The sequence below is a fragment of the Meriones unguiculatus genome, chromosome 17 (assembly GCF_030254825.1).
Source record: "Meriones unguiculatus strain TT.TT164.6M chromosome 17, Bangor_MerUng_6.1, whole genome shotgun sequence".
Classification (NCBI taxonomy): Eukaryota; Metazoa; Chordata; class Mammalia; order Rodentia; family Muridae; genus Meriones; species Meriones unguiculatus.
Window position 1 is genome coordinate 95,433,716 of NC_083364.1, and position 14,975 is coordinate 95,448,690.

The 14,975-nt window shown below is 43.8% G+C and overlaps 1 protein-coding gene across 1 annotated transcript; it reads left to right on the top strand.

The window, feature by feature from the left end:
- The first annotated feature begins 9,639 nt into the window (after positions 1-9,639).
- LOC132648611 (carbonyl reductase [NADPH] 1) lies at positions 9,640-12,195 on the top strand. The gene is made up of 3 exons (XM_060370760.1): positions 9,640-10,066; positions 10,567-10,674; positions 11,557-12,195. Exons 1-3 carry the CDS (start codon positions 9,778-9,780, stop codon positions 11,991-11,993), a joined length of 834 nt encoding a protein of 277 aa, XP_060226743.1. The 5' UTR covers positions 9,640-9,777; the 3' UTR covers positions 11,994-12,195.
- The last annotated feature ends 2,780 nt before the right edge of the window (positions 12,196-14,975 follow it).

The window sequence follows — 14,975 nt, forward strand, 5'->3', positions numbered from 1 at the left end:
AACGAAGAAACCTTAGCATTATGTTGCTTAGCAGCCTTAAATGCTTGGGACAAGGTTGAGGAATCAGGAAAAAGGCTTGAGCCATTCTCCCAGGTCATAAAAGGTCCAAGTGAAACATTTACTAACTTTTTGCAAAGATTGACTTCAGCTGTGGATAGAAGTATATCAGATCCACTAGTTAGAAAAGCACTAATAGAATCTTTAGCTTTTGAAAATGCTAATACTGGATGCAAAGAGGCAATAAGGCCATTAAGAGCAAGATCTGCTCCAACAGACAAATGGATTAGAAATACGATTGACATCAGACCTCATTCACCCAATTTGACCTTGATAGGAGAAGCTACCTCAAAAGACCTTGAGAAATGTTGTAATTGTGATGGGCAAGATTACTACAGAAGAAATTACCAGGAAATAATTCAAGTAGGGAGCCTGTGCTTCCTAGAATATACAGAAGATGTGGCAAGGGTCACCATTGGATAAATGGGGTAATCCTTTATCAAAAAACACCCAAGGGGGCCTCTCGCAGGCCCCAGAACAGGACAAAGATACTCCTCCACAAGAAAATTAAACACCACTGCTCTGGGAATAAACATTAAAAACTTGGACAGCGAGGCCAAAGCAGATTCTATAGATAAATCAAAAAACCAGGAAGAGAACAAAAAACAAATATATTGGCAAACCTCTATAAATGATCAAAGGCCAAAGTTAAAGATAATTTTAAATAATATTGAAATTGAAGACGTGGGGCTGATGTCACAATTATTGCTTCTAAATCCTGGCCCCCAAATTGGCCACTTCAAGAGGTGGATATTCAATTCCAAGGAGGTGGAACTTTATCTAAAGTGAAACAAAGTGTTAAGATGGCTTAAATGTACAGGACCAGAAGGTCAGATAGGAAAACTAAGACCATACGTGGCTGAGAGAGCCATAAACTTATGGGGAAGAGATCTGTTACAACAATGGAAAACCCAGATTAACATCCCCCCAACTTCTGAGACAAGCCAAAAAACAGGTAACACTACTGATAAAGAAGCTAAAATTATTTAAAAATGTCATCAAAAACAGTTTCAGACTGTCCAGGCTGTCCAGAAACAAAATACAGCAGAGGCCGTCTTTTCAACTGCCTGTTGGGAAGCCACTGCTAATAAAACTCCCACAGCCTTGCCACTAAGGTGGTTGGCAAACCAACCTATTTGGATTGAACAATGGTCTATGAGTAAAGAAAAATTCCTGGCACTAGAACAGCTTGTCCTGGAACAGCTGGAGGCTCAACATATAGAGGAGTCCAACAGCCCTTGGAATTCCCCGGTATTTGTCATCAAAAAGAAATCTGACAAATGGAGGATGTTAACAGATCTAAGAGCAATTAACAAAATTATTCACCCAATGGGGTCATTACAATCCAGAATCCCACTGCCTTCCTTGTTACCTAAAGAATGGCCTATTATAGTGATTGATTTAAAGGATTGCTTTTTCACAATTCCTTTACATGAACATGATAGGGAAAGGTTTGCTTTCTCAGTACCCATTTTGAATAAAAGCTGTCCAATAAAGAGATATCACTGGAAGGTCTTACCAAAGGGGATGTTAAAGAGTCCTACTTTGTGCCAATATTTTGTACAACAACCGTTGGAGGTAATTCATAAGCAGTTTCCTCAATCCATAATTTACCACTATATGGATGATATCTTATTAGCTGATTCAGATACAAAAACATTAGAAAATATTTTTGATGAAATAAATAGAACTTTGCCTTGTTGGGGATTACAAATTGCTCCTGAAAAAATACAAAGAGGAGATTCTATTAATTACCTACGATACAAAATAGGTCTACAGAAAATTCGACCACAAAAAGTACAAATTAGAAAAAAACAGTTAAGAATTCTTAATGATTTTCAAAAATTTGCTGGGAGATATTAACTGGCTACGGCCTATCCTTGGTTTAGCTACTCAAGAGTTAAGTAACTTATTTCAAATTTTACAGGGTGATAAGGATTTAAATAGTTCAAGAACGTTATCAGCTGAAGCTGAAAAGGAATTGGCTCTGGTAGAAAGGAAATTACAAGATGCATATATAGACGGTATTGATCCAAAGAGAGCCTGTATTTTGCTTATTTTGCCCTCCACTCATTCTCACACAGGAATTCTTATGCGGAGAGAGGACTGTATTTTAGAATGGATATTTTTGGCACACAAACAAAATAAAAAACTAAAAACCTATATAGAAAAGGTTTCTGAATTGATCCTAAAAGGAAAAATGAGACTTTGTCAACTGGCTGGAATAGATCCAGCTGAAATCCACTGCTGAGATTGTGTCACTATGGGCAGACAACGAATATTGGCAGAGATTGTTGTGAATTTTTGGGAGAAATCAACAACAGATACCCAAAAAGCAAGCAACTTCAGTTTATAAAAAGAACCAATTGGATTCTCCCTCATATAGTAAAAGGAACTCCAATTTCTGGAGCTCCCACATTTTATACGGATGCCAATAAATCAAAAAGGGCAGGTTATAAGTCAGCAAACCTGAGTAAAGTGGTGGAGAGTCCTTATGATTCAGTTCAAAACTCAGAATTATATGCAATTCTCTTGGTGTTATCAGATTTTCAGGAATCTCTTAATATAGTCACTGACTCTTAATATGCAGAAAGAGTTGTTCTGCATATAGAAACTGCTGATCTAATTCAGGATAATTTAGACTAACTTCCCTGTTCCTTCAATTACAACAAGTAATCAGAAATAGAAATAATCCATTGTATATAACACACGTCAGATCTCATACAGGTTTACCAGGTTCTCTAGCACAAGGCAATGATGAAATCGATCAACTATTGACAGGAAGCGTGTTAGAGGTCTCAGAATTTCATAAAAAACACCATGTTAACAGCAAAGGTTTAAAAAGAGAGTTTTCTATCACTTGGCAACAAGCCAAAGAACTTGTGAGAAAATGTGCCACTTGTTCTTTACACAGCCAAACTCCACTACCTGCAGGAAGTAACCCTAAAGGTAACCAAAGACATGAAATTTGGCAAATGGACGTGCTTTATTTTACAGAGTTTGGTAAACTGAAATATGTGCACCATACTATAGACACATATTCAGGGTTTCAATGGGCAACAGCCTTGAGTTCTGAAAAGGCTGATTCGGTTATTACGCATTTATTAGAAGTGATGGCAATTATGGGCATACCTAAACAAATTAAGAGACATACTACTACAGCGTATGTCTCTAATAAAATGGAAGGATTTTTGCATATTACAAGATAAAGCATGTAACAGGTATACCTCACAATCCTACTGGTCAAGCAGTTATTGAAAGATCCAATTGTACTTTAAGGGACATGCTTAACAGAGAGGGGTTTTTAATAAAAACCCCCAGAGACAGATTACATAAAGCTTTATTGACCTTAAATTTCTTAAATGTTAATGAACAACAAACAACAGCTGTGGAGAGACACTGGGTTATAGAAAAAATTGCTGAGTTATTTCAGCCTATATATTTCAAAGGTACCCTAACTTCACAGTGGAGAGTGGGGAATGTGTTACGCTGGGGAAGAGGTTTTGCTGATTTTCATGTAGGAGAAGAGAAATTATGGGTTCCTTCAAAAACTAATAAAAATCAGAAATGACAATGGAAGACCACCGGAAGACCTTAGCCACTCAAAAGAAGAGAGAAATCAAGATCAAACAGAACAGGTAACATGAGTTGCTAATCCCTTTACCTGGAAATACCTCTGAAACTGACAGACATAAAAAATGTCTCCAGCCAGAACTCCATCAATACTTGGCCAATAAACCCTTGGCTATAATATCCTCAAAATGTATTATGCTAATCTTTTAATTGCATAGATAAAATTAGCTTACAGTTTAGTTTCATCCTGCACATCTCATGCATTTATAATTTTAGAACTGTATAAAGCTTGTGAGAAGTTATATGTTTGCAGAACAAAAGAACTAGACACCAGAGTTGCTGGATCAAACCTAACAGAATCATTCTTCAGCATGCTGAGACATTGACACATCTGTTCCAGCATCTTGTATATTCCAGCATTCTGCTTGTACCTGCCTCAACTTCTTCAACTGCCGTTTCTCATCAAAGCCTGCTCCCAAAAGAACTTTGAAGAAAGCTACTAATTTTAACTGATCCACATTTTAGACTGTTCCAAAAGGACTTTTATTAAGCATGAAATTTCTCAACATTCAAATGTTATTGGACCACAAATGTTATTGCTTGCTTAATTAACCATTTTTATTTGGGCCCCTTACAGGATTTCTACATGTCCACAATGTCAGCTAGAAGAAATCTATGAGAACAGCGTCCAATTTCCTTAAAGGGGGTTGGGTATGTTTATAGTTGTTTGCTATGGCTACGAAATTTTATTGTCATTGGGAGATGTTTATTATTAACGGTCTTATTCAAAGTAAAACAAGGAATATACAGGGATATTTTATAGAAATAGAAAAAAGGGTAGATTATTGAATCTACTCAACTTAAGGTTTTATTTGTTATTCCCAAATAAGGTTAATTTTAACTCTGGTATAGGATTTTGCATATTGATGCAAAAATAAGTATTTTTAATACATTAGTATAAGCTTTAGTATATTGATAGAAAGTCAAGGTTACTTCCAATACTTTTAAACTACTATTAAAAGGTGGTTAGGATATTAGGTATACAAGTTAATTATTAGTTATTTAACTCATAGTCATGTCAGACACTAGTCTAATTTATCACAGGAGTATACATCATAGGTTTAACAGATAGGTATGATTTTGTATACAAATTGATTACATAAAGATAGGTAGTCTTCAAAAACTTCAGAGACTACAGAATATGGCATTTAAAATGTTCTTATTATTTTAAAGATTCTTTGACAATGAGATAAGTCATTTCCTGGCAGCACCCCACCTACCTGAAAGAAGATAATGAACATCAAAGAACCTCCATATGGAGATGGCTTTAAATGTGGCAAACAAGCCACTTAGGTAAAGAAAATACCCTCGCTTCACAACAGACAAATTCTGCCTAAAACGGACAAGCTTAATCTGCCAAGACAGGGTAAGCAGTCCTAAATAGTTCCTGCTTCATGTATATGTCTGTCAAAATATTCTGAGCCAGAAGGCTGAAGATGATGCTCCAATGTTATAGAGAGTTATGGGTGACTGTTCAGCAGCAAACTGTCTCTGTCAATTTTTATTTTTTGGAAGCTGCTAACATGCACTTCCTATTTACTCTCTTAACTAATTTTATTCCTTCTCAAGTCTCAGATGGGGTTGAAGACCAAATAGTTACAGAACCACATTTAAGCTTAAGTTGTTTAGAAGTTAAGAAATCTTTTCATATAGGTAATACCAATAAGGATAAAAGTTAATTTAGGTATAGAACTTTAAATTTGTCAAGATAGATAGGATAATCAGATATTTTCTCCTAAGATACCCTCTCCATGTGCTAAATATACATGGACTGGACATTGTACATGTAGATTTTACCTAACAGTTTTCATAATTTCATAATTATTATTGTATTGAAAGAAAATGAGCCTTTTATTGGACTTAAAGGGGGAAATGTTGGTATAATGTTCTTTTAAAATGTATATGCCTTACCCTTGTTCATTCAAATACTGATTTCTCCCCCACCTCACCCCCAACTCTCTGTTTTCAATCTTGATATTGCATTGTGATACTCATTCTAAGCATCCTGTCTCAACTCTTGTGTAAACAGGACAAAATAAAGCAACTAGACACAATGTTGAGCAGGGAAGAGCCAGAGGACAGGAAAGAAGAGAGGAGCCAGAAGGCAGGAGATGAGTGGGAGGAGAAGGGGCAAGAGGAGAGCTAGTAGAGCAGAGCTGGAGGAGAGATCTTGGAGGACGTGGAGCATGAACCAGACCTAAGATTTCACAAAAGCAAGTATAATGTGGGAAATCTAAATGTTAGGAAACTGAGGGCTTGGAGGTTTAGGAGGGAGTAAATATTGCCCAGCATTGTGTTCTAGGTTAACTAAAAACCCAGTCTCTGTGTGGTGATTTGGTTATACAGCTGCTGAGGATTAACAGCAGCATTACCAGAAGATAGATCAATAATAAATATTAATCGTCACCTACAACACACGTGCCTTTGATCCTAGCACTGTGGAGGCGGAAGCAGGCTGATCTCTGTGAGCTTGAGGCTAGCCTGGTCTACAAAGAAAATTCCAAGACAAACAAGGCTGGGGGGGGGGCCAAAACTGTAAGGATAGGGAGGATAACGAGAAGGAAAGGAGCCAGGATGGAAGCAACCCAGGAGCCCATCTGTAGAATGAGACTATGGCTGATTTTTAGTACTTGGTCTGTAAGACCTGGGGTCTCACAGCTCAGGAGTTCAATCGCGCCCCTCCCAGAAACTCCCCTAGACCAAGACTCGTTGCAAAAGCAAGAGGTTTATTAACCATTGTACAATGGGGTCACCCCTGCTGGTCAGCAAAGAGTGGCACCGGGAGACAAAGGCCTTTAGGTTTTTAAAAGAAAAATTGCGGGAGATTTGAAGTTCTAGTTTTGGCAATTTAGGATTGGATGAGGAAGCTATAAAGTAAGATAATTGGTTAGTCTTAGGTGCTCAAGCTTGGCCAGTCCTGCCAAGTGTGGATGCAGCTGCAATTGAAGGTGGGGGTGGTTAGCTCATCCTTGAAGATTAGGGCTGTGGGCTCTTGGCTGGAGGTCAAAAGCTACTCAGAAGAAGTCTAGGTTTGTTGCTAAGAAACACTATCTCAAGGACAAGGGTCTGGTCCTTCTTTTGCTGAGTGAAGGTCATTGCTTGCTTGCCCTTTTTTTATATCTGTCCTCACAGATAGGGTCACATTCCTTCACTCTCTGGAAAGGTACTAAGAGGCTTTAGCTTAACCTGGACCTAAAACTCAAAACTATAGGCTTTAGAAGACATATAGGTTACAAAGTTAGTCTAACCCTTTCCCCATATGAGCCACTTTGACTTGTTGGTGTAAAAACAGCATTGTTCCTGGAGGAGAGTATAGATTCCTCTGTGGAACACAGTGAGGAGATCCATCCCTCAGCAAGGTGACAAAGAGTCACGTTCATCTTGGTTTTGCTCTGACCTGAAATGTCTATAAAATTGAGGCAGTTTCTAATGCAAGGTCCAAATAATAAACCTAGAATGATGGAGGATCCTAGCTTGTTTCCCAGACGCGCAAAGTAGGAAGGGTGGCTGGGAGCAGATTCGAAGTGGTCCTAGTCGGCAGTCATGGGTTTTGGTTTTGGTTTTGGTTTTCTAGACAGGGTTTCTCTGTGTAGCTTTGACTGTCCTGGACTTACTTTATAGACCAGGCTGGCCTCGAACTCACAGAGATCCTCCTGCCTCTGCCTCCTGAGTGCTGGGACATTCCCGGATCAGCTTCAGCAAGGCTATTCAACTTTATTTGGGTGAACAAAGGCCATATAGCCCTTGGGGAGTTGGTGAGGGGTTCCTAGGGCAGTTGTGCTCTGTTGGATGGGGCTAGGAGTGCCATGAATGCTTTATTTGCATTTGGCAGTATGGTCCAGTCATATGAATGCGAACACAGTACATAATTATCCAAATGTGCAGGAGGAAGAGTACTAGCATAAAATTGTGACGAAGGTCACATTCCAGATACAGTTAGAAGCATCTGTGCCTACTGGCATTCTTCAGATGAGGCCAGGAAGAGAGTAGGAGGCCCTTTTGCCAGGAAGCAAGCCCTCCATCTAGAGCCCAGCTCAGAGAGGCTTTCCAGGTATGGCGGTCTGCAACCTCAAACAGCAGAGTCCTCTAACAGATCTCCACCACCCTCTAGGTTCCTGTACAGCATGAACTATCACTGAGTGGCTCTTGTGCTGAAATAATGCAATACATCTGGTTCAGTCCAGCAACAGAGCAGAGTAACTAGCGGTGTGGAAACTGCAAATAGACCAAACAGTCACTGGAAGAAAAGAAAAAAACCACAAACTGCTAGATTATCCTGAATGAAGAAACACGTGCTGGGGCTGGAGAGACGGCTCAGCGGTTAAGAGCACTGTCTGCTCTTCCAGAGGTCCTGGGTTCAATTCCCAGCAACCACAGGGTGGCTCACAACCACCTATAATGAGATCTGGTGCCTGTTTCTGGCATGCAGACAGAACATTGTATACACAATAAATCTTTACATAAAAAGTTATCAAGTATCATGCCTGGTATGACTTCACCATGTAACACTGCTGAGCACTAGGGAGCCATCGAGAAAGAGCAAATAAAAGGGATCCTTGTGCCCATGGGGTGTCTTGTGTCTTGAGTGTGGTGGTCACAAAATCTAAAATTCTAAAAATTATAGAATTATTGGATTTAACTGAGACCACAAAAGTCTGAGTAGCATTGTCTTAAGTGATTGTTTTGCTATGGTTTTGTAAATACATATAATTTCTGTATTATTTCTTACAGCTTTATGTGGCTCTCCAAGTACCTCCACAAAAACAACGTTGTGGAGTCAGTTTTTCCTCCCACCTTTATGTGAGTTGCAAGTAAGTTGATTGCTGGGTTTTCAGGGCCCCGTGCCCTCACCTGCTGAGTCATCCCACCCTTGGCAGCCATTTTGCTGACTAATGCTCAGTAAGCAAGTGACCAGGAGCCCACCTTGAAATGGCAGTTTACATGCGGCCTCGTGGAAGGAGGCAACAGAATCTTTTAATCTGGGAATGTCTCATAGGTGTTTCCTCTGTTTCACCGGATCCCTAATACGATGACCCTGGTGCATATGAACAGAGAGTTCTTCATGTGCGGTCAGTGCAGCTAAAATCTCCCACTTCACCTGTGGCTAGTAGCACCCTACTCAACAGGAAGGAGACGAGGCCTGCCCTTGAGATCCCCGGGGTTAGGAGGCGGTGAGGTCATTTGTTCCCAGCTACTGAGCACAGAGCATCGTGCCATCTTAAAATGGGGACTAAGGTACATCGTGCTGTTGTTTTGAGCACGGAAGAGCAGCCTTCCCTGACGGCCCTGCCCTCTGTATGCGTCAGTCCCCACAAGCAGGAAAGGCCAAGCTTGTTAGGAGTGCCCACGGGTGTAAGGGACGTTTCCTGCCCAGGGCTTAGCGACAGCGCTGCTTTAATGACCTACGCGGGAAGATTGACACAGACTTCGGTTCCTCGGCGTTTTCCACCAGTTCGCCCACAGCTCTAGTTCCTCCGACTTAAGCGGCAGCGTCATATTTCATAAAACGCCAGAATCAGTATGTAGAGATGTCCAATTTGCAAGCTGGGGAAACGGTGCAAGGATCGTCCAGGAGGATCTAGTCGCCTGGGCAAGCTGAGCGCCCGAGTGCCGGGTGGGCACTGCCGCAGCCTCTCTCCAGCCGCTACCGCAGCCCTGCCTGGTTTCTGGCCCCCAAAGTCCTTCAGGAAAAAGCCTGAGATGTCCATCATCTCTGACCCGGCCATTCTTCGGCCTAGTTTTTAACCCCCAACAACCCCCCTGCATGCTCAGAGCTGAGAGACAACCTGGCACGTGTCCTTCCTTGTAAAGATTTATAAAACTTAGCCCAAGCGCTAGGAAGGTGAGCCATCACCCTGTCAGTACACACCAGTAGGACAGGAGGCCGCCTTCTGGAACGCGCCGGACCACGCCCTCCCGGGGGCGGAGTCTGAACTGCGCCTGCGCACCGGGCCCATCGAGCCCCTCTTCAACCTGTGGTCCCCTAGAAAAGCCCTGTCCGGAGCTGGCTTTCCAGCCAGCCATCTCTGAGCTGCAGTTTGCTCCGGGCTCGCTGCTCTCCGACCGCCTCCCTACGCCCACACAGCCATGGCGCCCCACAGCCGCGTGGCGCTGGTGACCGGGGCTAACAAGGGCATCGGCTTCGCCATCACGCGTGAGCTGTGTCGGAAGTTCTCGGGGGACGTGGTGCTCACGGCGCGGGACGAGGCGCGGGGCCGGGCGGCCGTGCAGCAGCTGCAGGCGGAGGGCCTGAGCCCACGCTTCCACCCGCTGGACATCGACGACCTGCAGAGCATCCGCGCGCTGCGCGACTTTCTGCGCCGGGAGTACGGGGGGCTGGACGTGCTGGTCAACAACGCGGGCATCGCCTTCAAGAGTAAGCCGTGGGGTGTGGAGAGAGAGGGGAGGTGGCTTCCCCACGGCCTGGAGCCAGGGTGGGGGCTGGCCTCCCTGGGAAGCGCTAGTAGGGCAGGAGCATTTCTGGCGTGGGAGACTGGAACAGAGCCCGTGGGAGAAACAGGACAGGCTAGGGGTTGCCGGGGCTGCAGGCAAAGCAGAGCCTCCGAGCCTAGTGTTTACTTGCCATCATTTCCAGGTTGCCCTCACACAGCTGAATAATTGACGATGCTTGAGTGGAACTCCTTTCTGATGGCGAAATAAACAAGAAATAAGAGGGGCTAGGAAGAGGGGGAAGAGGTGTTACTTTAAGATCCTGATAAACAACCCAGCCTTCCCCAGTGGTGGTGTCTTTCAAAAACAATAGCGCATTATCAGACTGGCAGTGGGGCAGGCCTTACTTGGAAGTGGCTTCTAATGCTCTGGGTTAGGTCCGTAGAGTTCCAGCCAGCTAACTCCGATCTCTTTCTCCCCTGAAAGTGTCTGACCCCACCCCCTTCCACATTCAAGCAGAAGTGACAATGAAAACAAACTTTTTCGGTACCCGAGATGTGTGCACTGAGCTACTCCCTCTAATAAAACCCCAAGGTGAGTCTGGTGGGTGAGTTACAGGCCCAGCTCCTCTCCCTCTGTGCCAGGAGGGCACCCTGCCTCTCCGCTGGGTGTGTGGCTCTGCTCTTCTGATCTCAGTCAGCTGTGGCCATTGATCTCTCTTTGCATATCCCACTCTTCTTTAACCTTCAGGTCCATTTGTTCCCCATCTCCACACATCTTAGGATTCCAATAATCTCTAAAACATTTTGTACACCTCCGGGCATCCCGCTGGTCACACCTGTCTACAAGAACCTGAGGTGATGCCCTCAGCTCCCCGCAGCTCAGCTCCACAGCAGGTCTCAGCAGTCAGACCACACTGCTGCAAACCCTCCTGGGAGGCACCTGGAGCCGGCTCCTTTCCTGGGTTTCTACCCTTGCGTACCCAACTCCTTCCCAAGGTCCTTCAGGAGAGAGCCCAAGCCTTTAGCATGGTTCACAGGACTCTGTGATCTGAACCTTCCTTCCTCCAGGCTCCTGTAAGCTCCCACCACGTGCTCCACGTTTCTGCAAGGCAATCTATCCTTTGTCCTGAGCTGCTCTGATACCCCATGTCATTGGATGGCAGGTGAAACACACTCACCAAGTGCCAGCAACAAGTGACTATAGAAATGCAAAGCCCTGGTTTAGAACTGAGTGAGACTAGCCCTCCCGGAACCCCGTCCCCTCTCACAGCTCTAGATCTCTAGAACCTCAAAGGGCAGATATTTCCACAGTCACAGAAACCTTGGAGGAGAGAAAACAGTTTCTTCTGCCATTTCAGTCCTGTTCTGTGTGTCCTTCTCTCGAATGGAAACTTTCTGAAATATGGTCGGTCCAAAGGTAAAATTCGGTTCTTGAATATGCTTCTCTGCATAGTGACATGTGCTGTGTTTTTAGGCAGAGTTGTGAATGTATCAAGCATGGTAAGTGTCAAGGCCCTGAAGAACTGCAGCCCAGAGCTGCAGCAGAAGTTCCGAAGCGAGACCATCACAGAGCAGGAGCTGGTGGAGCTCATGAACAAGTTTGTGGGAGATACGAAGAAAGGAGTGCATTCGCAAGAAGGCTGGCCTAACAGTGCATATGGGGTGACCAAGATCGGGGTGACAGTCCTGTCCAGAATCCATGCCAGGAAACTCAACGAGCAGAGGGGAGGGGACAAGATCCTCCTGAACGCCTGCTGCCCTGGGTGGGTGAGAACCGACATGGCGGGGCCCAAAGCCACCAAAAGCCCGGAAGAAGGGGCAGAGACCCCCGTGTACTTGGCACTTTTGCCGCCTGATGCGGAGGGGCCTCACGGGCAGTTTGTTAGTGAGAAAAAAGTTGAGCAATGGTGAGCCCAACTCTCATTGCCTACCCCCTGTATCCTCTCTTGGTGAGGGCCAGGGCACAGTTACAATATACTAACATGCTACCTTAGCACCCATGAAGCAGTTGCTTGCAGTTCTATGAAGTGCTTTATGGTTACCTCTCTGGTACAGGAAGAGAAAACATAAATGCTGAAAAAGAAATAAAAGTAACTGATTCTATAAGCATAAAGATTTCTGTAAAAGTTTTTAGTTTTTCCTTTAGTTTCTTCGTATGAGTGTCTTGCCTATGTGTATGGAAGCGTCCTACCTGCAGGAAGTGCTTCTGGGGCCAGGAGAAGGCACAGGGGCCTGGAACTGGCATTATACATGGTTGTGAGCCTGCACGTGTGGGCTGGCAACAGCATCCTGGCCCTCAACAAGAGCCACAAGTGCTCTTCACTGCTGAGCTGGCTCTTTAGTTCTCATTTCTGCAGATTCCGCTCATGCAAAAGGGAAGGCGCAGCATAACTCCAGTCAGTGAGCACCTAAGGAGCCACATCAGATTACAAGTGGCTCTGTGGGCCCTGCTGTCTGTGACAACTCAGGTATGACCTTGTTAGAGCCAGCGAAAAGCCTGAGTCATTGACTGTGTTGACATAAAAAAAGCTCCCAATGGAATAAGAGAGAATTCATTCTGCAGCCATTTCGAGTGACTGTGGTGGAGAAGCACAGATTCAGATTACCCCAAATTCCATGTTCCAACACAGAAGCAGTTTCAGGGAGATTTTACAGTTTTACAGAACAAAGAAAGTCATAAGTCAAGACAACGTTAAATTGTCTCAGTGGGTGCAGCAGAGTGGCAGGTACGAGAAGGGGGAAGCTGTCCTATTGGCCGGACATGCAGTCTCATAACAGCTCTGGATTGGTGGAAACCAGTGTTCCCCTGAGTCAGGAGCATCAAAGAGGTTTTTATTTATTTTGAGTTAGTATAAAGTTGAGCAAGGAGTGGCTGTTGCAGAAGCTTAAGCCAGTGCCATATAAAGTAAGTGCCCTCTGGACCCTTGAAATCCCAGTCTTTGCCAGCACTGAGATTCCTGCTGGCCTGTCAGCCTTTGCAGACACGGAAACTCCTTCCAGGAGTTTTTGTTCTCAGCCAGACACAGCTTTTCATGGATTCTCATACCTGTGGCCAAGCTTTCACATCTTGTGCTGGTGGTGGCCACATAGTCATGTTTCAAGGTCCCGTGTAGCTAGGACACATTCCTAGGATCTGAAGTAGATGAGGCTTGAGTAGCGGGCAGGACAGCAGTCTTCAGGAGAGAAGAACCCCAGTAAAGGCCATTAAGAAGGGATGGCGTGTGTTTTGTCAAAACTATTAGCCATTAAGATCCACATCTGAATTATTTTCCATATCTGACATTACACTTACCATGTGACATATACTAAAATTAAATAATCAAGAACACAGTTTGGCCCAGTGGAGTGCAAATTAAATCAAGAAACATCAGTATTTAAAGTATAAAACATCAGCCAGGTGTGGTGCACACCTGTAATCCCAGCACTTGGGGAGGCAGAGGCAGGTGGATCTCTGAGTTTGAGGCCAGCCTGTTCTACAGACCAAGTCCAGGACAGAGAAACCCTGTCTCAAAAACACTGAAAGAAAAAAAATAAAACGTTAAGAATGTTATCAGAGTCTGATGTCTTTTGTGTAACTTGGATAAGAAGAATATTAATGAAAACTCTGGGTGTCTGTAGTCAGAGTAAATGGAGTGACTAGTCAGGATTCTCTAGAGTAACAGAACTTACAGAATGAGAGAAAGTGCCTGGGACCTTCTGGAGGGGTGGCCTTCCCCAGCACGGGAGATTCAAGAGTCTTTCCTGACATGGCAGCCCACAGAAGAGATAAGGAGTCCAGGGGAGGGAGGAAGTCAGCCAATGGTCAGGGGAATTTAGCAGCTCTGACTAGCCATTGGGCCACTTCTGTGACTACTAGCAACCAAGTGCTTCTTTATGCAGCTTTCACAGAGCAGAGACAGACTAATGATTACCCAAGGGGCACAGAATGTGTTTGGTTTTCATTACATGTCCAGAATTAGAAGTTCAGTCACGATTAAAAAATACAAACATTGTATTTTGTTGTTGTTGTTTGCCCTTTAACTCCAACTTAAAAAATCTAAAGAATGTCTCCTACGAAGCAAACAGATTTAATATATGACAGCCTGCTTTTAAGCTGCAGTGTTTCCTGTTTGAGAGCTCTCCAGACAAACAAAGTATCTGAAAGAGGTCTTTTATGAATAGCAAATACTAACACCTGACTCTTTTACTATATGTATTGTCATATGCACTATAAAGTCAGAAAAGTTTATTCTAGTCAGTCTATCTTATTTACTGAATTCTGTTCCTCCGGGGGTCCACCTTGTACAATTCCTATATTTTTAAACTACATTGTTTAGAAAGCTCTAAGCCTATAATAAAAAGAGGCCTTGAATCTGTAACCTGTTCTCCTGGCCAGTCAGTCTGTCAGTTGTCTCTGTTTTATCTGCACCAATCACACTGTTCAACTTTGCTCAGGACAGACACCCCAAGAAGATTCCTGGAGTAATGGCCTCATTTGGCTACATGCTTATCTGTGCTTAATGATCTCCAGGGCATAAGAAAGACTTCCAAATAGTAGCCAGATAAAGTAAATTTTAGGATTTTTCTAAGAAGACTCAGACATAATTTTTTCTCAGGAAAAAGACATAAATTGAATTATAATTCAGAAAGTCCCCAATAATGCAACATGCAGAGACCAAAACCCAAAAGTGAGAGACAAAAGGACATTGTGTCAATCCCTTCAGCTTTGCTGGAACTTTGTCAAGCAGCTCTGCTGGCTTCATGACTCTCTCCATTTCCGTTGGATGTGGCTGTACCATGCATGCTGCAACAGCTATCTAAGTATGGAAACTCCAAAACTCCAGCGGCCGTTCAGTCCAAGAGGCTGATGTCTCAGCCAGGGCTGCAGTGTGGGCCAGAGTCCCAAAGAAGTAG

Excerpts from the sequence above, each read along its gene's own strand:
- LOC132648611 (XM_060370760.1), top strand. The coding sequence starts at position 9,778 with ATGGCGCCCCACAGCCGCGTGGCGCTGGTGACCGGGGCTAACAAGGGC. Across the intron at positions 10,067-10,566 it reads CGCGGGCATCGCCTTCAAGA|TGTCTGACCCCACCCCCTTC; the intron begins GTAAGCCGTGGG and ends CTCCCCTGAAAG. Across the intron at positions 10,675-11,556 it reads CCCTCTAATAAAACCCCAAG|GCAGAGTTGTGAATGTATCA; the intron begins GTGAGTCTGGTG and ends CTGTGTTTTTAG.